We start from the raw sequence: 23,751 nt of genomic DNA, 5'->3' as shown, positions 1-23,751 counted from the left end.
GCATGGTTAACAAGCAATGTAATAGAAGCTGTAAAAGGTAAAAAGGATTCTTTTAGGCAGTGGAAAACTAGTCGGAGTGAGGTTGATAAAAAGGAGCATAAGCTGTGGCAAAAAAAGTGCAAGTCTGTGATCAGACAGGCAAAAAGGGAATATGAGGAGCATATTGCAAAGAACATAAAGAAAAACAATAAACAATTCTTTAAATATATTAGAAGTAGGAAACCAGCTAGGGAGGCCGTGGGGCCCTTGGATGACCAAGGCGTAAAAGGATTACTAAAGGGTGATAGGGAAATGGCCGAGAAGCTGAATGCGTTCTTTGCTTCTGTCTTCACTGTGGAAGATAAGAAGTGCATGCCCACTCCGGAAGCACTGACTTTGGGAGGGGTTTTGAAAGACCTGAGTCACATTGAGGTGACGAGAGAGGAGGTTATGCGACTGCTAGATAATTTAAAAACTGATAAATCACCGGGCCCAGATGGCATACATCCAAGAGTTCTGAAAGAACTCAAGTGTGAACTTGTAGATCTCCTCACAAAAATATGTAATCTGTCATTAAACTCTGCATCTGTTCCTGAGGACTGGAAGGTAGCTAATGTTGTCCCCATCTTTAAAAAAGGTTCCAGGGGAGATCCGGGAAATTACAGGCCAGTCAGCCTGACGTCAATACCGGGTAAGTTGGTGGAAACTATTATCAAAAATAAAATTAGTGGGCACATTGATGACCAAAAGCTGATGAGGAAAACTCAGCATGGGTTCTGTAAGGGAAGATCTTGTCTCACCAATCTGTTAGAGTTCTTTGAGGGAGTGAACAAACAAGTGGACAAGGGAGACCCGATAGATATTGTTTATCTTGACTTCCAGAAAGCTTTTGACAAAGTTCCTCATCAAAGGCTCCTAAGTAAGCTCAGTAGCTATGGGATAAAGGGCCAAGTCCTCTTGTGGATCGAAAACTGGCTAATTAATAGGAAACAGAGAGTGAGTATAAACGGGCACTTCTCACAGTGGAGGGTGGTGAGCAGTGGGGTGCCACAGGGGTCGGTATTGGGTCCAATGCTTTTTAACTTGTTTATTAATGATTTGGAATTGGGATTAAGCAGTGAAGTGGCTAAATTTGCAGATGACACGAAATTGTTCAGGGTGGTGAAAGCCAGAGAGGATTGTGAGGCACTCCAAAGGGATCTGTCGAGGCTAGAAGAGTGGGCATCCATGTGGCAAATGAGGTTCAATGTAGCCAAGTGCAAAGTAATGCACATTGGAACCAAAAATCCAAAATATAAATACAAGTTGATGGGGTCTGAACTGGCGGAGACTGACCAAGAGAGAGAGATCTTGGAGTCATGATAGATAACTCACTAAAAACGTCAGCACAGTGTGCGACTGCCATAAAAAAAGCTAATGCTATGCTAGGGGTTATTAGGAAAGGGATTGAAAACAAATCAGCCGGTATCATAATGCCTCTGTATAAATCGATGGTGAGGCCTCATTTGGAGTACTGTGTACAGTTCTGGTCGCCACACCTTAAAAAAGATATCATAGCACTGGAAAAAGTACAGAGAAGGGCAACTAAAATGATTAAAGGGTTGGAACACTTTCCCTATGAGGAAAGATTGAGGCGCTTGGGGCTCTTTAGCCTGGAGAAAAGACGACTGAGGGGAGACATGATAGAGGTTTACAAGATAATGCACGGGTTAGAGAAGGTAGAGAAAGATGTGTTTTTCTCCCTTTCTCACAATACAAGAACTCGTGGGCACTCTATGAAATTATTGAGCAGTCGGGTTAGAACAGATAGAAGAAAATACTACTTTACACAAAGGGTGATAAACACATGGAATTCGTTGCCACAGGAGGTGGTGGCAGCTACAAGCATTGCCAGCTTCAAGAGGGGACTGGACAAATATATGGAGCAGAGGTCCATCAGTGGCTATTAGCCACAGGAGATAGATGGTATTCTCTTTGTGGGGAGGTGGTGCTCTGTTGTCTTGGTGCTGGAAGGAAGGCAGTGGGAGGGCTTCTGGTGTCCTGGCCTCACTGACAGTCCTTTAGATGGCACTGGATTTCTAGCCACTGTGTGTGACAGAATGTTGGACTGGATGGGCCACTGGCCTGATCCAACATGGCTTTGCTTATGTTCTTATGTTCTTATTACTTCATTGTTACAGTTTATTACCCACTTTACCATTTGTACCTTGACTGTTTCATCTTCTGTGAACCATTTCAATAACAATTTATACATTTTAGAAATTGCTTTATTACTATCTCCTAACAAAAGTTCCTCAAATTCTGAATTCTTAGTCCTAAAACCTGTCTTCCTTTGATCTGTGTCAAATAGGTCTTAAATGTGTCTATATTGTAACCAACCATATTTAAATGGCAACTCCTCGTTTGGTTTGAGTTTTACCTCCTTATCTACTACTTCTGTTAAGTCCTTGAGGGTAAGCCATTCTTTTCCTTTATATTCTAGGTTTGGGTTGATCACCTCAGCTGGTATAATCCACAGTGGTTTCTTCTGATCTATACATTTTTTATATTTTAGCCAAGTCAACAATAAATTTCTTCTCAGATAGTGGTGCTGAAACATTGCATCCATTTTGTACTTATTGTACCACATATACGCATGCCATCCAAAAAGTTTGTTATAGCCTTCCAAAGTTAACAATTTATGATTGGCTAAAGACACCCATTCTTTTAACCAGACTAGACATATCGCCTCAGGGTAAAGTCGAAGATCAGGTAATTGCATTCCACCTCTTTCCTTAGCATCACAAAGTACTTTCATCTTTACTCTTGGTTTCTTCCCTTCCCACACAAATTCCGATATTTTCTTCTGCCATTTTTCAAATTGTTTTTTGTCTTTTATGATTGGTATTGTTTGCATTAGAAACATAATTCTAGGCAACACATTCATTTTAACTGTGGCAATCCAACCAAACCACGATAAGTTTAATTTATTCCATTTTATCATATCTCTTTCAATTTGTGTCCAGAGCTTTTCATAATTATTCTTGAATAGATCAATATTTTTAGCTGTGAGCTCTATTCCCAAATATTTAGTCTTGTGTACCACTTCACAATTTGTTAATTCACTCAGTTCCTGTTGCTTCTTCTTGGTCATATTCTTGGTTATTATTTTTGACTTCTTTTTATTTATAAAAAAACCTGCCAAATCTCCAAATTCCTTAATTTTATGCAGTAGTCTTGGCAAAGTTTGTAGTGGATCTTCTGCTATAAATGTCACAACATCTGCAAAAGCTCTCAACTTATATGAAGAGCCCTTTATTTTTATTCCTTTTATGTTGTCATCTTCTCTAATCTGCCTTAATAATATTTCTAAGACCATAACAAATAACAATGGTGATAGTGGACATCCTTGTCTTGTACCTTTCCTTCTTTCAAACTTCTCTGTCAGGTCGTCATTGACACAGATTGTCGCTCTTTGTTCCTTATATATTGTTTTTACTGCTTCTATAAATTCTTTACCTATGTCCATCTTTTCCATTGATGCAAACATAAAGTCCCAGTTCAAGTTGTCAAAGGCCTTCTCTGCATCTGCAAAGAAAAAGCCAACTTCTTTATCTGGTCGCTTGTCAAAATATTCAATGGCATTTATAACCACTCTCAAGTTGTCTTTTAGTTGTCTGTTTGGTAGGAATCCAGCCTGGTCCTCTCCTATAAAGCCTATTAGCCGTATTTTAAGTCTGTCTGCTAATATTCTTGCCAATATTTTATAGTCATTATTTATAAGTGAAATTGGTCTATAATTTTTCACATCTGTCAAATCTTGTGATTCTTTCGGGATCAGAGCAATGCTTGCTTCATTCCATGTATCTGGAAGCCCTTTTCCTTGAAGTATATCATTCATTATATTTTTTAATATCGGTACAAGGTCTTCCTTCATTACTTTATAAAATTTAGCTGTGATCCCATCCGATCCTGGTGCTTTTCCAATCTTTGCTACTTCTATTGCTTGTATAATTTCTTCCTCTGTTACTGGAACATTCAGTCTCTGCTTCATTTTTTCTGATATCCTTGGTAAATCTGTTTTTTGTAAATATCGGTCTATTTCTTTCAAGTTTTACTGCCTTCCTTTGAAATAATTTCGCATAATATTTGTAAAAGGCACGCTTAATTGTTTGCTGGTCTTTCAATTCTTTTCCTTCTTCTATTATCTTGTTAATAATTTTCTTCTCCTTTTTCTTCTTCAGTTGCCCGGCTAGGTACTTTCCTGGTTTATTTGCTCCTTCAAATGACTTCTGTTTTAATACCTTTAATTTCCATTCTAGTTCCTTGTTACTGATGGCTTTTATTTGTTCCTGCAGTATTTTGATCTCTTGTCTTATTGATTTTTTCCCAGGTTTTTTTCTTTAGTTCCTGTTCTTTTTTATACAATTTCTCCTGTATTTCATGCCATTTCTCTTGCTTTCTTTTCTTGTCCTTTTTATTTAGTGAAATTAAATTTCCTCTTATTACTGCCTTATATGTATCCCATACCATCTGGATTGAAACTTCATTGTTTTTATTTATTCGAAAAAAATTGCTTTGTCTCCTTTCTCAAATACTTCAAATTTTCTTGATCTTGTAATAGATCTTTGTTTATTCTCCATCTTACTTTTCTCCGACCCATTATCACTTTCCATAGTATTGGATTGTGGTCTGAACTCACCCTTGGCAAGATTTCCACTTTTTTTTGTCCATAGAGCTAATTCTTTTGATGTCCAAATATTTTTGGTAACTTTCCAGATTTCTTGTTACCTCCCTTTATATTCCTGTCTATTTATAAGTCCACAACACCATTGAAGTCTCCAGCCATTATCATCTGGTCATATGAGTCTTGATCCAATTTGTCCATTATTTCTCTGAAAAACTGGTCCTTTGCACCATTGGGTGCATAAGGACCTATTATCAATGTTTTTTTTTAGCATTTACATTAATTTCCACAGCCACATACCTTCCATTCTGATCTTGAAAAATTAATTTAGAGTCTATAGCCTCTTTAATATAAATCACTACTCCTTTTTTCTTTTGCTTGGACGATGTTATATATTCTTTTCCTAATTGTTTGTTTTTTAAATATTTAATGTCTTGATCCTTGATACGTGTCTCCTGTAAACAAATTATATTGCAATTTTGTTTTTTTAGCCAATGAAATATTGTTTTTCTCTTTTGGGGTGAGTTTAGTCAATTTACATTCCACGATAGTAATTTGTATTCCATTATGTTACATTCTTAATGGTCTGGGAAAATCCTCCGCATTTTCCTCAAAAAACTTTTCCATCTGCTCTCTTGTCTTGATAATGACTCGTAAAGCTTTATAATAAAACTTAGTCCTTCTGGTATCTCCCATCTGTATCTGATGTCCTTTTCTCTTAGTTTCTGGGTCAATTCTCTATATTTTTTCCTTTCTTGGAGAATCCTTTTTGGCATCTCTTTCATTATCTTGATTCTGTTTTCCTCCACTGTTAAGGGATTTTCAAAATGCCTTTTGATAATTTCCTCTTTCATTCTTTTTGTTACTAATTGCACAATAATATCTCTTGGTATCTTCTTTTGTTGTGCATAAGCTGAATTAATTCTGTATACCAGATCCATATTTGCTGTTATTTCCTCTGTTTCTTTGTCTAGGAATTCTGCCAGAATTTCTGTCATTTGTTCCTGTACAGTTTGTGTATCCGATTCCTGCATGCCCCGAAATCTAAGTTGCCTCTCCATCACCTTACATTCCATCATTGCCATTCTTTCTTGCATCACTTGGTTTTCCTGCTTCATATTCACCACTATATCCTTAGTCTTTTGCTCTACCTCTTCAACTTTGTTGTTAGTTGCTTGCAGTTCCTTTTTTATTCCGTCAATGTTTTTTGCCAGTCCCGCTACTTCCGCCTTATCTTTCATATCTTTTAAATCTTTTGCAAGCATTTCTTGCATTTTTTGCAGCAGCTCTTTGTGATTCTCCATAACTTTTTTTTCTAATCCTTCAATCGCTGCATCTACTGAGGCTTGCCATTCTTTATCTGCTTTTTTCCCAGCCATCGTGGGACTCGGCTTCGTGCCTCTCCACGTATCTGCTCTTTTCCTTAAATCCATTTTGACTTCTTTTATTCTTCTCTTCTTTCAATATTTTTAAATGTCTCTTATTTGGCAATTAAAAATCGTTTCTCTTAATTCCAAAATGTCGGGCATTTTTTCTCTATGGTTTCTCTGGCACTTCTCTATGGTTACTGGCTTTGCTTCATACCTCACTTAAAGTGGCGTGCTTCCTGTTCCTGTAATCCTTGTAGCCTCTCCAGTGTTTCCTTTGTTTTGCTTCCGGGTCTTCCTTCTTCCAGTCGGTCTTCTTACTTCCTGCCCTCTGCTGTCCTCTCTAGGCACCAAGTTGTCTCCTCGCCTGTTTACTTCCCGTCTCATGATGTTTCCCTTAGTCCACACCTCCTCTCTCATGCTGGCTATCTCTCTTCTAACCGCAAGTATGTATAAACAATATTTCTTTTCGCTTTTTTAGTCTTTAAAACTTCATCAGCGCCCAAAAATTTTACTCAACAATTGTTCCTTGTTGTTTACTCTGTTAAATTCTGTCCTTTTGAAATTTTTGTCTTGGTCTTATCACTGCCGTTTTAATTTACAAAGTTTGATAATGATCTTTACCTTGCGACGATTCTGTGGGTTGTCTGTGCTGTTTCCTTCACTTATAGTTGGTTAAAGCTGTTAGTGAAGCTTGGTTTCTGATGATCTTAAGCCAATTAAATGACTCCTGAGGTACTGCAGAGATAGTAGCTCACCCTTCTCTGAGGGGACCTCAAGGTGGTGGGGAGAATCCTTGATTCAGAACCCCCTCTCACCAAGATCATACTCTCTCGGGAATGCATAGCGTTCAAGCCCAACTTCTCCCTGAAGTTGGGTTAGTAGCAGGCGTTCAGCGCCTCGCTTTCCAGAAAAACAGTGCCTCGGATAGCCTAGATCTCTAGGCTTGTCAGGTCGCCATTAATCCCAAACCATAAGTCATATTGCCCTTTCTCCAAGAGCACATGATGGTATCCTTTTTTATCCTTGCAACAACCCTGAGTGATATAGTAAGCTGAGGGATGATGATGACTGGCCCAGGGTCATCCAGTGAGTCGCACGGTGGATTTGAACCTGATGCTCCCTTGCTTGTCATGTGTATTACTCCCAATTGCTCGCAAGAAATAGTCCTAGATGTTACTTTCTTCACTTTCTTTAGCAACTGTGGTTCGGATTACACAAGATGCTAAATGTGAAGTAGGTTGGGAGAAATCCCAACCCAACTCATGTTAAATGTGTGGCTCTACACTCACCTTCAAAAAGGTGAGTGGGCAGACACGTGGAATGGGCAGTAAAAGAAACAGCCCACCCCACAGCCCTTTTCTATCATGCACTGGGTGGAAAGCAGAGATCAATGAAGCCTCTCCTTTTCTGTGTGATTGCCCAGGAGCTCATTTCCACCCCAGCACACACACACCATTTTGAAGGTGTGGTCACATATTAAACATGAGTTGGGTAGGTGTCCTCCCAGTCCACTTAGTATTTACCATCTTGTGTAATCAGATCGTGAGGCAAGGAAATTTCACTCATGTGGGTAGATACATAGCACAATGTACACTTAATTATCATGATAAAGTGTCATTTGCAAGAGGTGTATCAAAATAACAGCTTTTCCATATTCAGTGTCATATAAAATTATTTCCACATGAGCTCTCAGAATCTTTATTTGCCTACTGCTTACAATCCCAAATGACTTCATGGCGTACTGCTCTTGGATTTCCTTCAGGAAAAGGAGTCAGTTATGTGAGTAGACTAGACTTACCAACAGAATAGGCACCATTTCTCATTCACCATTTGTTCTGAAGCTTTCAGGGATGAATGGCAGAAGAAGGTCATTCCACTAACAAGGTTTTGTTTGTCAGATTTAGTGCAGAAAATTTAACTCTCAAAGGGTTTATCTTCTGGAATATACCAGTAACAATCAATTTATATGTCCCTTTACCAGCAGAGATTTGTGAAGAAAATTTGAAAATATGCTTGCTGTTATCCACATGAAATGTGCTTGTTTCTCTCCAAGGCAAGATCACATATATCTTCCCACAGTATTTGACAGAATCTAAACACGTTACATCTAATGTTCATATTCCCATATGTCAAAGGAAGTGAAACAGAACTACCAGCCATCAGATCTCAGTTTATCTTAGTGTCATGGTACACAGAATACTTTGGGGATGGGAGAATGCTAACACTGCAATTATCTAGACATTACCAACCAGATGTTGCTATTGGCAAATATGATTAGCTGGCACCTAAAGGCTTCAGCAGAAAATAATTTGTTGCTAAAAATCTTTTTTTGGATGAAAAAGTGCAAGACTAGAGCAATTTCATGAGTTTCCCTTGCTGGTGGATTGACAATACAATAGATCACTTTTACATGTTTGCAGTTCATCATTGCATCAAACTTAACTGTTCTATGGTCCATAACCTGGGCTGAGTGTATTCCGTGGTAGCACAAAATGTATTTCAGTATACAGAATTTAGCAGACTGAGAATCTCTGCTTTTAGTCATTGGGCCTGCAGAAATTGATTTGAAGGCTGTGTGGGCTTTGGCAAGGAGGGAGAGACTGGAATCAGAGTTCTGGTGGCCAGGCCAGAGTTGCAGTGCTGAGTATAGCTCCTTGCTTCTCCTAATGACTAACAACAGCAAAATATAGTATAAACAAACATGCAAACATGCTTATTTTGTATATAATACCTAAAGAGTTCAGGTTTTCTCTGAACTTGGGTTTCTTTATGCTTACCGTATACTTTAGAGCTAACAATAGAAACATCACAAACCACACCTCTTTCATGACCCTGTAATCCACTAAAAACTCTCCCTGTGTATATATATTTATTTCCTGCTATGATTCACTTTATGCATTTAATGAAGAGGACCCTAGCCCATGAAAGTGTATGCTTCAATAAATCTGTTAAAGGAACAACCATACTTTTTTTTACTGGTAAGACACACAGGATTGAAAGCAACTATATCTTCCCTTGACCTTTCCTAAAAAGCAGCCAATGCACTGAACATAATTTAATTATGCACTGAACATAATTGTGTAATTACATACAGTAGAGGCAGTCCTTCAGGTATCTTATGTCTAAACCATTTGGGGCTTTAAGGTACAAAAATAGCACTTTGTACAGAACAGAAACAAACTGGTAAACAATATAATTGCTACAGGATATGTGGTATATATTCATTGCAGTGAGCCTGATAATGCTATGTCACATTCTGAACCAGCTGAAATTTCTGGATCATCTTCAAACGCAGCTCTATATACAACAAATAACAGTAGTCCAATCTTGATGTTACGAAGGCTTGTGTAACTTTGGCTGGTCCATTACATCTTGCTAATCTCTTATGGAATTAAACTGCTGGTTATTCAGTAGTAGAGACGGGCATGAACTGAAAAAAAACCGAACCATGCGGTTCGTGGCTCGTCACATTTCATGAACCATGAACCACGAACTTTCACGAACCTGCCCTGGTTCATGAACTGGTTTGTTTGGTTCATCAAAACATCACATCCGGATCAGCAAATAGTCATTTCCAGGCCAGCAGAAAGCCACTTCCGGGTCAGCAAAAGATATGCAGAAAGTCCATCCCCTGTTGCCTAGGAAAGTGATTATCAGCGCCAGGCTGTCTGCAGTGACGAACCAAAAAATGAACCAAATGAACCAACCTAAAGTTCGTGGTGGTTCGTTAGAAATGGGCTCTGACAAACCACCAGTTCATGAACCACGAACCAGCCTGGTTCGTGCTGAATTTTGGTTCGTATTTCAGTTCGTGCCCATCTCTACTCAGTAGCAATGGAAAATTGTGTTTGTTTGCAGAAACACTCTTATCTTACATTTGTGGCAGTGGATCAGGAACTGAATTTTGGCAAAGCTTGCTTGCCTTAATGTAAGGTGCTACCAAGTAACTCTCAAACACTTCACTACAGGAGTCCAGGAACTGCATGAGTTAAAGTATTTTATTGATTTTTTAATTTATTTTATCGTATTTATATTCCACCCTCCCCGCAAGCAGGCTCAGGGTGGATAACAGCATTAAAACATTTAAAACATTTCATATAAAACATTTAAAAGCATTGTACAAAAATATTTTTTAAAAATTAAAAAATAGCAGCACTCTTTTTCTTGATGGCGGCAATAAGTTACTAGTTCACACACTATTTCATTCCTTGTTAGGAATGGCCTTTCTCTACAAGCACAAAACATATATAGGATTCTAAGCCCAGCCCCAGCCCCCGTCAGAGAACAGTTAGCTAAGTATTAAAGATGAACGGCAGAACCCAAAAACTCCAAGGCCAGAAACTTCCCAGGTGAAAGATATAACAGCAGGCTGCAAGAAATAACTGCAGGCTGTCCCATTCCAGGCAGCAAACAGCTTCTAACATCAGAGTCGCACAGAATCAAACAGGCCTTGCAGAGTATGACAGGAGACATCCTGACATCCTGCCTCCCCCAAACTTAAATCCCCTCGGCTTCTCTGGGTATTTTCTGTGAAAGGCTTTAACCAATATGTCTGCATTAACATCAGTGGATTTAACCCATTCAGCCTGGCTTTTGGCAAATTGTTTCCATTCAATCAAATAAAACAACACATCCCTTTTCCACTTATGAGTCCAACATTTGCTCAGCTTCATGAAGCAAACAGTGGGAAACTAATCCCCCGGGTAGCATGAAACAATCCTGGAAACTTGTAACTATTTAAACATGATTTTTTTGTATTTTTATATTTTTTTAAAGTGCAAGTGCTATAAATAAATAAACGGAGACGTGCTTTGGACAAGAACTTTTTTGTACCCGGTTGTTCCGGTGGAGTACATTATATTTGTATAGGGACTGCCACTGCCGTCCTTCCACTGGAGAATAATTCTTTTAGTTGCTTGTATATGAGATGTGTTGTAATTGATGAATTGTAATTATTGTATGTATGAATATGCACTAAATTTATTTATAGCACTTGCACTTTAAAAAATATAAAAATACAAAAGATTCATGTTTAAATAGTTACAAGTTTCCAGGATTGTTTCGTGCTACCCGGGGGATTAGTTTCCCACTGTTTGCTTCAGCTTCTCACGGGAGCAGCCATCCTTTAGCTTTACAGTTGTGTATTATGGCGTCATACAAAGAGGTTTTAGCATTCTCCACAGAGGAGCAGGAGCAGATCCTTGCTGGCATGACCTCAATTATGGGACAGGAAGATAACCCCCCTAAAGGTGATTGGGATTCATTGAATTTTTTGAAATGCAAAAAGGTCAAGTACGACCTGCACGCAGCAATGTTGTTTGATTATTATAAGTCAATGCGCATTCTGAGGGGCCTCAGAATCCAGAAGCCACCAGGGATGTTTGCTTCGGACAAAGAATTCACATCCGATTGGACAGCGATACTAAATAAATGTAGTTTAGATCTTATGCTGCTAATCATCCGGAGATGCAAGAAGGAAAGTGAGGAGGTTGTTAAGGATATTACTACCACTGTGGAATCAATTAAGGCGGCTATGCCTTTAACAGAATTTGAGACAAGGCTGAAGGAATTAGAACAGGAGGTGCGGCTCTTCGAGAACCGCACAAAAGAGTTGAAAATTAAGAAATTTAAGCGGGATACTCAGGACTATACTAACAATAGGGTCTATAATTGGTGGGACATATCCAATAAGAATAAGCAGCCCAAGAGACGGGTCACTTGGGCAGACCCAATGATGTCCGTCTCGGATCTGGAAACATCAGGGGTATCGGACAGCTCTGGAGATGAGGGGTCCAGCTTTCGCCTTCTCCGAAATCGTTCCGTGCCAACAGGGAACAGACAGCCTTTTTTAGAACGAGGCAGGAAGAATACTTTCTACAGAACACGTCAGAAAATTTAGTTTTCAATCTTTCAAACCGCCCTTTAAGTCCAACGGAGCAGGCAGTCCTGAATAAGGGCTTGGGCTTTGTCCCGACACCAAAGTATTCCGCATTTCAAACTAGAGTAGATCTTTTTAGGCTGATTCGCCTTATCAAACTTAAGACCTTCTTTAGCCAACCAGTGAGTAGTAGTTTGAGATCTAGACAAGAATTACCTAAGTGGCTTAAAACAACTTCTACTTTTATGCCTCCCATTATGGACCACAGAATAGAAACTTTTGAGTACATGGTCCGGAGGGAGATAAAGGCATTGGAGTGTAAACCATCTAGAACATGGCAGAATTTATCTTCTGCAGAGAGACATGCGATACAAACATTGAGAGAGGACAGAACGATAGTTATAAAGCCTGCAGATAAGGGGGGAGGAGTGGTGGTGCTGGATTATGATTTGTATGTCCAAGAGGTTATGAGACAACTAGGGGACACCACCAGTTATGTACAGATTCCAAGGGACCCAACTGATCACATTAAAGGACTGATAAAGATAGTGTTGGACGAAGCCAGGGAACTGGGCGAGATAGATGATCTTCTCTATAGATCTTTGTTTACCCTGACACCGAGGGTACCTTTGTTTTATGTGTTGCCCAAGATGCATAAAAATATTCAACCCCCCTGGGCCGTCCGATTGTATCTGGGTGTGGGTCTATTTTGGAACCCTTGGCTATACTTTTGGACTCTGCTCTACAATCGGCAGTAGCTAAAATTAGGCCACTATTAAATGACACCCGTGATTTCATTGAGCGAATAGAGGGCCATACTATGACAGATGGGAGTGGTTTCCTCATGATGGATGTTAACTCGCTATACACTATCATACCACATGAAGCAGCAAGATTAGTAGTGGCGGAAGCACTAGAAGTTCATTCGGAGAAGCTCCTCCCATCCCATTTATTACTCCAGTTATTGGACCTGGTACTGGAGAAGAATTATTTTCGTTTTGGGGACTCTTTTTATTTTCAAGTAAGGGGGGTTGCTATGGGCAGTTCGGTGGCCCCCAGCATAGCGAATTTATTTATGCAGAATTGGGGAAACAGCCATATCCTCCACTCGTCTAATCCCTTTAGGGAGAATATAATTGCCTATTTCCGCTTTATAGATGATCTTTATTTTATTTATAAAGATATGGACAAGATCGAGGACTTTTGCATCTGGCTTAATGAGAGAGATCAAAATGTGAAGTTCTCCTGGAAGTTTAGTTGCAATGAGATTAATTATCTTGACGTTATAACTTATAGGAGCGTGGATAATAAAATCAAGGTCAGAATGTTTCATAAGGAAACAGAGAGAAATTCCTATTTGGAGTTTAGTTCTTTTCATCCTAGGCACCTGAGGGAGAATATCCCTTTTAGTCAGCTCCTTAGAATAAAAAGAAATTCGTCAACGGCCGCAGACTTTGAACGTGATGGCAGAGCCCTTTGTAAGAATTTTTCCAGGAGGAATTACCCATCGAGGGTGATACAGTCGGCTTGGAGGAAGGCTAGTGCAGTGGATAGAGAGTCCCTGTTTGCCCCTAAAACAACGGGAGAAATGGATAGGATTGTGTGGTCCTTAGATTACACCCCAATGGCCATGGGGATTAAGAAGGCTATACATCGCCATTGGAGACTATTGTCGGACATCAAAGGATGTGAGAAGCCGCCATTGGTCGGTTTCTGTAGGACTAAAAGTTTGAGAGATAGTTTGGTCAATGCCAATGTGGCTGTTACTGATGCTTTCCAACAACAACAGTTACCATGGGGCAATTATAAATGCGGCCATTGTCAGATATTTAAGAACCTAAGGGAGTCAAAGGAAGTGACACTTAAGAATGAGAAGTACACCTTTAAACATTTTGCAAATTGCAATACTAAGGCTGTGGTATATGCGTTGCAATGCCCATGTGATTCATTATATGTTGGCTGCACGTTGAGACCAATTAAGGTCAGAGCACTCGAACATAGTTCACGCATCCGGAACAACGTTCAGGAGGCTCCGTTGACAACACACTTTAAAGAAAAGGGACATTTGGCTCATGATTTTGAAATCATTATTCTTGAGACTATGAGGAATGCGCAGGGCTCTTTACAAACGACTCTTCTCCGTAGGGAGGCGTTTTGGATATTTAAACTAGATACGATCCAACCAAGAGGCTTAAATAACGAATTAGTTTGGAGCTGCTTTTTGTAAGAAAAATCACAATTTAGGGGGGTCACTTTAAGAGAGAGGCCATGATATAATTGATTCTGCTATTTGTTTAAGCACGGAATAATGGGCGGGTGCGCGATAGAAAACACTGCCGCCTGCACCGGGATGTCCAGCCAGTGAATTCTCCATGTATATGCTGTGTGAGTGAATTTATGATGAAATATGAGACGGAAGTTGAAATGGACAGATTGATAAGATGGTTTTGTGAATATATTTGTATATATTTTGTACAGAGTGGTTGCTCTTGATGAAGATATAACGCAATCTGTGGAGTATAGCCGGCCCCAGATTGGGCATGGGGAGGAACTTTTCACCAGCCAGATTCCAATGGCTAATTCTTCACTGGGAGGATTCGACAAATAAGTGTTTGCTATAAAGAAGGACAACGGAGATGTGCTTTGGACAAGAACTTTTTTGTACCCGGTTGTTCCAGTGGAGTACATTATATTTGTATAGGGACTGCCACTGCCATCCTTCCACTGGAGAATAATTCTTTTAGTTGCTTGTATATGAGATGTATTGTAATTGATGAATTGTAATTATTGTATGTATGAATATGCACTAAATTTATTTATAGCACCTGCACTTTAAAAAATATAAAAATACAAAAAAATCATGTTTAAATAGTTACAAGTTTCCAGGATTGTTTCGTGCTACCCGGGGGATTAGTTTCCCACTGTTTGCTTCAGCTTCTCACGGGAGCAGCCATCCTTTAGCTTTACAGCTTCATGGTGTGGCTGACCCCCAATCATGATAGGAAGCGGGGTCACTGGCTCTGGATGCCACTTCTCTGGCCCAGGGTCTTTCTTGAGTAGGCTAAAATGGAAAACAGGATGTACATGTTTCAGGTTCTTAGGCAGGTCAAGTTCAATTGTGGCATCATTAATCAAATTACTTTGAAAGGACCTAAATATTTCCAGACCAGTTTTTTATTTGGTTGCTTCCCCCTGAGGTTCTTAGCTGAGACATACCCCATCTCCAGGTTTCAGGTCCCAAGAAGGGGAGCGTTTTATGTCTGCTTGTTTCTTATAATCCAGTTTAGCCTTCTCCAGAGTCTGTTTCACTAAGTCCCATTGAGTTATTTTCTTCCACCATTCCATTAAGTCTCCCCCTTCTACCTCGGCATTATCACCCAACAGGGGCATTGGTTTACCTTCAAACCCTTGTGTCACTTGGAATGGAGATGCTCCAATGGAACTGTGGGTACTATTATTATAACAATATTCAGCATATGGCAGGAAGCTGACCCAATCATCTTGCTGATTGATGAAACATCTCAGAAACTGCTCCAAAATCTGATGAGTACATTTCGTTTACCCCTCAGTCTCAGGTGATGGGCTCCCTCCCTCCGTTTCTTCCCACTCAAATATATCTGGCATAAGGTCACATATTGGGAGATGCCTTTTCTCATACCTGGCCACCAAAATTGTCTCTGAGCTAAATGCAGTTTTCACAAACCCAAAGTGTCCGGCTAGTTTGTCATCATGACATTTCTGTAGCACCTCCCTCTGAAGGCTTTCTGGCACATATAGGTTGCCGTTTCTATACCAGCATCCATCCTCCCCCTTCACCAGAGGATCTTGCAGTCCCTCCTCCCCCTCCTTTTCCAGCTCTGCTTTGATTTTCTCTACCCAAGGGTAGGGCGAGGTTGTCTGGAGCTTGCACGCTTGCCACAAGCTCATCACTGCTTCACCCAGCTGGCTCAGTGTAAACATAGTGTCAACAATCTCTTCCCTCTGGCTTTCATGTTATGGGAGGCGGGATAGGTCGTCTGCTACAAAATTCGAGGACCCAGGGAGGTGTTTGAGGGTGAATTGAAACTTTGAAAAGAATTCCGCCCACTGGAGCTGTTCCGCACCTAATCTGCAAGGCAACGAAGGGTCAGTAAAAATTTGCAAAGCCCAGGAATGATTGTAGTTGCCACCTGGTTCTTGGGGCTTTCAATCCCAACACATCTTGGACCTTGGCGGGGTCCATCCCCAACCCTCTTTTGGAGACCTGGTAGCCCAGGAAATCCAATGCTTCCCAGTAAAACTCACATTTGGACAATTTAGCAAACAGTTTATGGTCATACAGAGTGCTCAGCATTTCTCTCACCAACTTCATATGCTCCTTGTAGTTCATAGAACAAATCAAAACATCATCAATATAAACCACCACTCCCTTATACAGGTACCTATGTAACACTTCATTAATCAGGTTCATGAAGACTCCCAGAGCTCCTTGGAGCCTGGATGGCATAACCAGATACACAAATTGGCCCAGAGGATAGAGGCCATTTTCCATTCGTTGCCCTTCTTTACGTGTACTCTGAAGTAAGTATCTTTTAAATCCAACTTAGTGAAGATTTTCCCTTTAGCCACCACCCCAAGCAAGCCTCTGATGAGGGGAAGGGGGCAGCCATTCGACATGGACACTGCATTAATTCCTCTGTAATCTGTACATAACAGTAAGGCCACATCCTTCTTTTTCTGAAACAACACAGGGTGGCATGGGGGGAGTTCACAGGCTGAATGAAACTCCAGGTTCTTGTTGATGAACCTGCGCAGCTCCTCTCGCTCCACCGGGCTCATGGAGTACAACTTCCTCTTGGGAAAGGCTTGTCTGGGGATCAATTCTATAGTGTAATCAGTAGCCCAGTGAGGGGGAAGCTCATTAGCCTCCTCTTCCTCAAACAACTGACTCAAGTCATGGTACTCATAGGGGAGCTCTTTAATTTCCTCCTTTGTAAGGCACACAGTCTCAGGCATCAAAGGGGAGTTGTCCCCCCACTTTGGATCCCACACATTTTTGACAATCCTCAGCTGGGAAACACAACAGGCCCATTTTCCACCGAATATATGGGTCATGATTACAGAGCCATCAGACCCCCAGCACTGCAGGGAATTTCACAGTGGGGCTTACTACAAAGGCTCTTTTCCCAATGACTCCCCATCCCCACTGGCATTAGCTCAGTTTTGTAAGTGGGAGGGGTCCCCTTTATGAGGGTTCCATCTATCAGCTCAAACCTGATAGGCTCAGGTAGCTTCACCAGGTCAAGTCCCAGCCCTGTTACTAAAGCAGGGGCTATTAGATCCTGACTACACCCAGAGTCAATCAGGGCCTGGATTCTTACAGGAGTTCCCCTCTTTGGATTCACTAAGGTGATAGGGATGAAAAATAAAGCTTGCCTTGGCCTCACCATATGCGATACTGGCTCCTCAGGGACCTGCCAGCTGGTGCCTTTCACAGCATCTGACGAAGAGAACTGTGATTCTCGAAAGCTTATGCTACAATAAAGTTGGTTAGTCTTAAAGGTGCTACTGGACTTTTTGATTTTGCTACTACAGATTAACACGGCTAACTCCTCTGCATCTTTCACAGCAGGTCTCTGTCATTTCCTGCCGTTGGTGCCTCTTCACCTTCACTGCTAGTTGGGGTGCCATTCCTGGAGCCGTTGGTCCCTCCATCCACTGCAGCTTCCTCGTTGGGTCGTTTTGTCACTCCTCCGTTTGGAGTGATCCCTCTTAGATCCCTTTTCCCTCTCCTGAAAAGCTTTCTTCACTCTGGTGCACTCCACTGCAAAATGGGCAGCGGCCCCCTCCCCCATCTGTACAGTGTTAAAGCCTTGCCTAAAATTTAATTTGGTAACATAGTGAGAACTTCATACTTATTTCAATCAACATTTTATTGTAAAATAATATTTTTGGAAAAATCCCTTTAAGATTATATTCTGTTGACAATGAGAGCAGCAAAGAAATGTTATTTCTCAGCAACCACTGCATCAGATAAAACATGACCATCCCTACTGTTAAAAGTATCTTGACATCTTCTGACTCCTCAATCTGAATCTTTACAGTTTCAAGGGCAATTAGTTGTGAGGCCTCTGCAAAACTTTTTGCTGATAAAATAGTAAAAATACATTCTGATCTGGATGCCAGCTATAAAACAGAAAAGGTGGAAGAAATGCTTAATACACCATCTGATTCACACATGGACCACTTTGAACCAGTTATGAGGGATCTTGACAGGAGCCTGGCATCTGTGCACTGGATCCCTGTCCATCTTGGCTGTTAAAATCCACTGAAGAGCCACTGAGGTCTACTGTAAATAGATCACTAACTCAGGACACTTTCCCTGGCCACTCAAACAGGCAGTTATCTGCCCACTAATTAAAAAACTATCCCTAGACAAAAATGACGTGACCAATTATTGCCTAGTCTTTAATCTCCCCTTCTGGGCAAAGGGATTGAGAGCAGTAGCTGACCAACTCCAGGTCTTCTTGGATAACTCTAGCACTTTGGACCCATTTCAGTCTAGATTCAGGCCAGGCCATGGGATGGAGATGGCTCTTGTATCTTTAGTGGATGATCTGTTTGAATATAGATGAAGGCCATGCGTCATTACTGTTCCTTCTGGATCAATCTGAATCAGCAGACTATGCCATCTTGTTGAGGCATTTGGAGACAGAAGTGGGTATCAAAGGATGTGCCTTGGGCAGGCTTAAATTGTTTCTCATGGAATGGACTCAATCATCTACAAAGTGGGAATTATCTTGTGGTGTTCCACAGGGCGCAAACTTATCCTCCATGTCATTCAACCTCTATGTAAAGCCCTTAAAACTCATTTGTAGCTATGGAACTGGATGCCATCAATATGTGGACAATACCCAGCTCACTATCCAAATCAACGTAGGATGCTGTAGAAACCTCGGGTCACTGCCTGACAGCTGCAGTCAAATGGCTGAAAGTGAAAAAAATTGAAATTGAACCCAGACAAGATGGAAGTGATAATGGTTGGGAAGGCAGGGATCTTGAAGCACATTGTATTCCCCACTTTCAATGGAGTTCAATGAAGTTTGCCTGACCCTTCCAGACTCAGTTAAGAGCCTAGAGGTTATAGTGGATCCAGCACTGCTGTGAGAAAAGTGAAGGCAGCTACAAAAAATGATTTCTACAACCGCAGTTTAGCTTGGAAGATGGCCCCTTACCTTGACACATCCAGTCTAGCCACCTGGATCCATGCCATGGTGACACTGAGACTTGACTACTGTAATGCACTGCACATAGGTCTCCCCTCTAAGTTAACTTGGAGACTCCAGTTAGTGCAGAATGCTGCAGCTTGGTTATTATCAGGAGCTAGAATAATAATGAATATTATTCCCATTATGCAGTCATTCCTCTGGCTATCAGTTACCAGGCTCAATTCAAGATACCAGCTATCACATACAACACTCTTCATGGTCTTGGTCCAGCATATTTATGAGACCACCTCTCTCCTATGTTCTACCATGGCAGCTGTGCTCATCTAAACAGGGCCTTCTGCAGGTGCCATCTTGCACATGGGCAAAATCTACAAGTGCTGCTCATACATGAGCATTCTCTATGGTGGCCCCTACCTTATGGAATGGCCTACTTTAAGAGGTCAGGAAAACTCCCACTCTCCTGACTTTCCACAAACGACGCAAAACTGAATGACTCAAGAGAGCTTTTCACACAGAAAGAAAGGCTGTAAGGAAGTGGTAAGAGATCCATTAGTAAAGAGATGGGGACCATTGACTTTACTGTGTGACTCTATGTACTATCTGTTGCTTTAAGTATGATCCTCCTGGGCAATAACAACAACAACATTTGATTTATATACCACCCTTCAGGACAACTTAATGCTCACTCAGAGCAGTTTACAAAGTATGCCATTATCATTCCCACAACAAAACACCCTGTGAGGTGGGTGGGGCTGAGAGAACTAGAAGCTATGACTGACACAAGGTCACCCAGCTGGCTTCAAGTGGAGGAGCAGGGAATCAAACCTGGCTCTCCAGATTAGAGTCCCGCACTCTTAACTACTACACCAAACTGGCTCCAAATTCTATCTTGTTTAATATATTAGTCTTAGCATTCCTTATGCTCTTTTTCAGCATTGCTTGAACTTTGCATTGGATTTCTGCTGGTTTAAAATCTTTATAAATTTGCATTGAAATGTCCTTGAAATTGACTGTACTAACACAGCATAATCCGCATTGAGACTCAATGAGAAAGGCAGACTATAAATAACATTAAATAAATTAATTAAATAATTGGGTATGTTTTCATATAAATACTGTTCCCTGAAAAAACTTAGCAGTAAATGGAATAGTGGCATATTCTATGCTTAGTGCTCAGAATAGGATGTCTAAAAGGTACACATGGTCTAACTCAGTTGCTTCTTCCTGAAGTGCACATGGGGATATAAACATAGTACCCACAAAAAATACCCCGATTCCTTATTATATTACAAACACAAAAGTTCTAAATGGAAGATCTGAGGAAAATAAATGTAAGTGGGCAGAAAGCTAGCATAATGGGGGATTTAGTCAGAATTTACAATATTTTCTACTCATGATTGCTGCATGCTTCAAATTCTGGCCTCATTTACCACTGAGTGGCCTGCCTTCCAGCAATTTTTAAACTGATCTGATGTAGTAATGTTTATAAAAACTGCCATGACTTGTTTAGCTAAACCGATTTTTTTAAAAGCGAGCCTTTTATATAGGACAGTATTTTCTGCCCTTTTTTCAAAAAATAATGGAGACGGAAGATTATTTATTCTCAATCACCTCTCTGTACATGCCGTAAAGAAGTCTGCTTTAGGTGAGGATAACTGTATCACTTCTTGGACAAAAAAGGTAAGAACATTTCAAAAGTACTCCTCAGACTTGTTTTCTTGGATCTTCGGGAAGATTTGGCAATTCCCCACTTCAAGAAGGATTTGATCAGAACTCTCTGGGTAGCTGCAAAAACTGCGATTGCACTTAGATGGAAACCGCATTATCCGCCCAATCTTGACATATGGTACAAATTGGTGTGGGATCACCTTATAATGGAAAAGATAACAGACAGAATTCGATTGTTGCAGAACCCCTCCAAATCTACGAACTTTTACGCAAAATGGTACCCATTTCTGGAATTTCTATCCCAGAATGAGTGGCTGGTCTCTAAGCTACCTTACTTTACGGTTATAAACCCTGAAATTTGAATTATAGACTTGTTATGTGATATAATGGATTTACTTGTTTATATTTCTCCCAATAGAGTTGTTGCTTGCTTGCTTTATACTGTATTAGAATCTCGTTGCTGAAGTACACTGCTTAACTAATTGTATATTAACGAATGTTGTTGCTCTTTTGCCTGAGCATTGTTATGTATAATGCCATTTTCCATCTATACATTTATTGTTGATCTTGTTACATGTTAAAATTTTAATAAAAAATATTTTTTAAAAAGTACTCCTCAGAATCCTTGCAATGATATTATCCTATCAGCCCCGAATATATGGGAGGGGGGAACAGAGCGATTGTGGCTTGTCTAATGCCATCTAGCCACTTTTGAATCCATTATCAATGGAGGCTGCAATCCTAGCATGCATACCTGGCCCTATTGCACACAATGGGTCTTGCTTTTGAGTAAACAGTCCTATCCCTGATAAGTACACAATATGGGAGATACTCTATCCCGGGGGTGACGACCCTAAAAGTATTTTCCGATTATCATTTTGTATTTCTGATGAAGAATCCATACATCTTCCTTCCAGTTTATCTTCTGCTGGGAGTATAATTTTTCTCCAGCTTATTTTATACGAGTATGAAACCCCACCGGGGTCGCCATAAGTCAACTATGACAGGAGGGCACATGCGTGGACGCGATTATATCCCCCCCCCCGCGATAATTATTTCGCTCGCGAGCCCGCCGCTGCGACTACCGCGTGGCAGACACTGGCATTAGCGAGAAAGGCGCCAAGAGAAGCCAGTGATACCACTCATGACGCAACACAGCCGTCCCAGCTCGAGTTTTCTCAACGTTCTACTGCGTGTTTTTAAAATTCGTGGCAGCCCCGCGCCGGCCTACATTCGCCGAGCCCGACGTCTGAAAAAGAAGTTCAGGTTGCCCCTTCTCACGCTTCATCTTCCTGTTTCAAGGAACCTCACTCCGAAAGAAGAATTCTCTATGCCGCATCTGCGCCCCGTCGTCTGTTTTCTTACCCCTCCCTCCAAAATGCTCTCCCTGGCCGCGAGCCCAACAGGCACATGGCAAGAAGTAGCGGCCGGACTAGCGCGAGTACAGGAATGCTCGGAGTTCGTTGCTTGTCCGGAAAGGCATCACGTAGATATCCTCCGTTCACAAGACTGTCACGGTTGCCCAGTAAAGCAGCGCCCGCTGCCCAACGGTCCCGAACTTGGCTGCTGACTCAAGTGGCGCACACGCTAGAGCAGGCGCTGTGACTTGGAGCCCCCCAACTGTAGGGGGCGGGGGGGGGCGGTGTGCGCCGCCGCTGATTGGTGCTCTGCTCCCACCCCCGGAGCAGCCAGCCCTCCTCCTCAGCCCGCTTTTTAATCCGCCGGCTTTCTTCGCCAGGGGATGACCGGCTCGTAACTCAGCCGGTGCGGCAGCCCTCGCCTTGTGGAGCGTAAAGTGGCTGAAAAGAAAGTAAGCGAGGGCTGCGCCGCCCGGCAGATCGCCTTACCCACCCCGATAGTGGCAGCAGGTGCTTCCGCGACCGAGCGGGGATACTTCGGTAAGAGGCTGGGTTGCTCGCTCGGGGCCCAGCCGTGTTGCGAGAACTGTGACCGGGCTGCCAAGTCGCCGCGAGGCATTAGCGGGCGCCGGGCGCAAAGAGTTTGCAAGTGGCTGCGCTTCGCGCGTTCCTCACCGCCGCCCTGGCTCTAGGATGGAGTGGGGCAGCCTTGGCCTTGACTCTCGCCGGGCCAGCGCCAGGGAGATGTGACTGACCCGCTTTGGCCCGCCGACCTCTTCCGGCGAGGGGCGATGGCGAGCCCGTGAAGCTGCCCTTCGGCGCGCAGGAGGGAAGGGCTCGTCCGCGGGCCTCGGCTCCTCCGAGAGGCGCCGGCGATCATGAGGGCCAACAGCACCGCAGACCTCTCCAACGGCACCTGGCCCGCTCCGGAAGGAGAGCCGGACTACAATTTCACCGCCTTGGTTCTGGGCGTCGTCTTGATCCTCTTTATCCTCAGCGGGAACGTGCTGGTGTGCCTCAGCGTCTGCACAGAGAAAGCTCTAAAGACCACCACCAACTACTTCATCGTCAGCTTAGCCGTGGCGGACCTGCTCTTGGCCGTCCTGGTGTTGCCTCTCTATGTCTATTCCGAGGTAAAGATCCAGCTCCTCTCCCTCGGTTTTCTCTGTTCTCTTCCTGGGCTGCTGCTTACCTGATGATGGGGCACTCCCAACTTATTTGGAGGGGCGCCTACTAGTTTAAGGGCCTAGGCCTTTTTCCAGAAGGTGAGGAGACCAGCTCTGCTGGAGGAGTTTTAGCACTTCGTGTAGACAGACACTGGATTTCTGCAGTGTAGCTTGGCATGCCATTGGTGCTCCCCGGGGGAGAGAAAAGCTGCACCTGCTAAAGTTCCCTCTTCTGCTCAGCCATCTTAAAGATGCAGACACCTTCTATTGTAGTGAGTCTCCCTGCCAGAACACCAGGTCTATGGGGCAATCTTGTATGGAAGCTTTCCATGCACCCTTAAGAGCAAGTTCTAGATCCAATAGCAACTAGTTGGTTTTTAAGGTGCAATTGGACCATTTAACTTCAGTTTGGTATAGTGATTAAGACTGGTATAGTGATTAAGACTAGTGATTAAGAC

At 42.0% G+C, this 23,751-nt stretch overlaps 1 protein-coding gene across 1 annotated transcript in view; it reads left to right on the top strand.

The window, feature by feature from the left end:
* The first annotated feature begins 23,005 nt into the window (after positions 1–23,005).
* Positions 23,006–23,751, top strand: part of DRD4 (dopamine receptor D4) — a 55,400-nt gene continuing 54,654 nt past the window's right edge. The window contains exon 1 of the mRNA XM_054970009.1: positions 23,006–23,260. Coding sequence (XP_054825984.1) covers positions 23,006–23,260 — 255 coding nt within the window. The remainder of the gene's footprint in view (positions 23,261–23,751) is intronic.

The sequence above is a fragment of the Eublepharis macularius genome, chromosome 2 (assembly GCF_028583425.1).
Source record: "Eublepharis macularius isolate TG4126 chromosome 2, MPM_Emac_v1.0, whole genome shotgun sequence".
Taxonomy (NCBI): Eukaryota; Metazoa; Chordata; class Lepidosauria; order Squamata; family Eublepharidae; genus Eublepharis; species Eublepharis macularius.
Note: the sequence above shows the minus strand (reverse complement) of the source record. Positions and strands in the feature narration are given on the sequence as shown.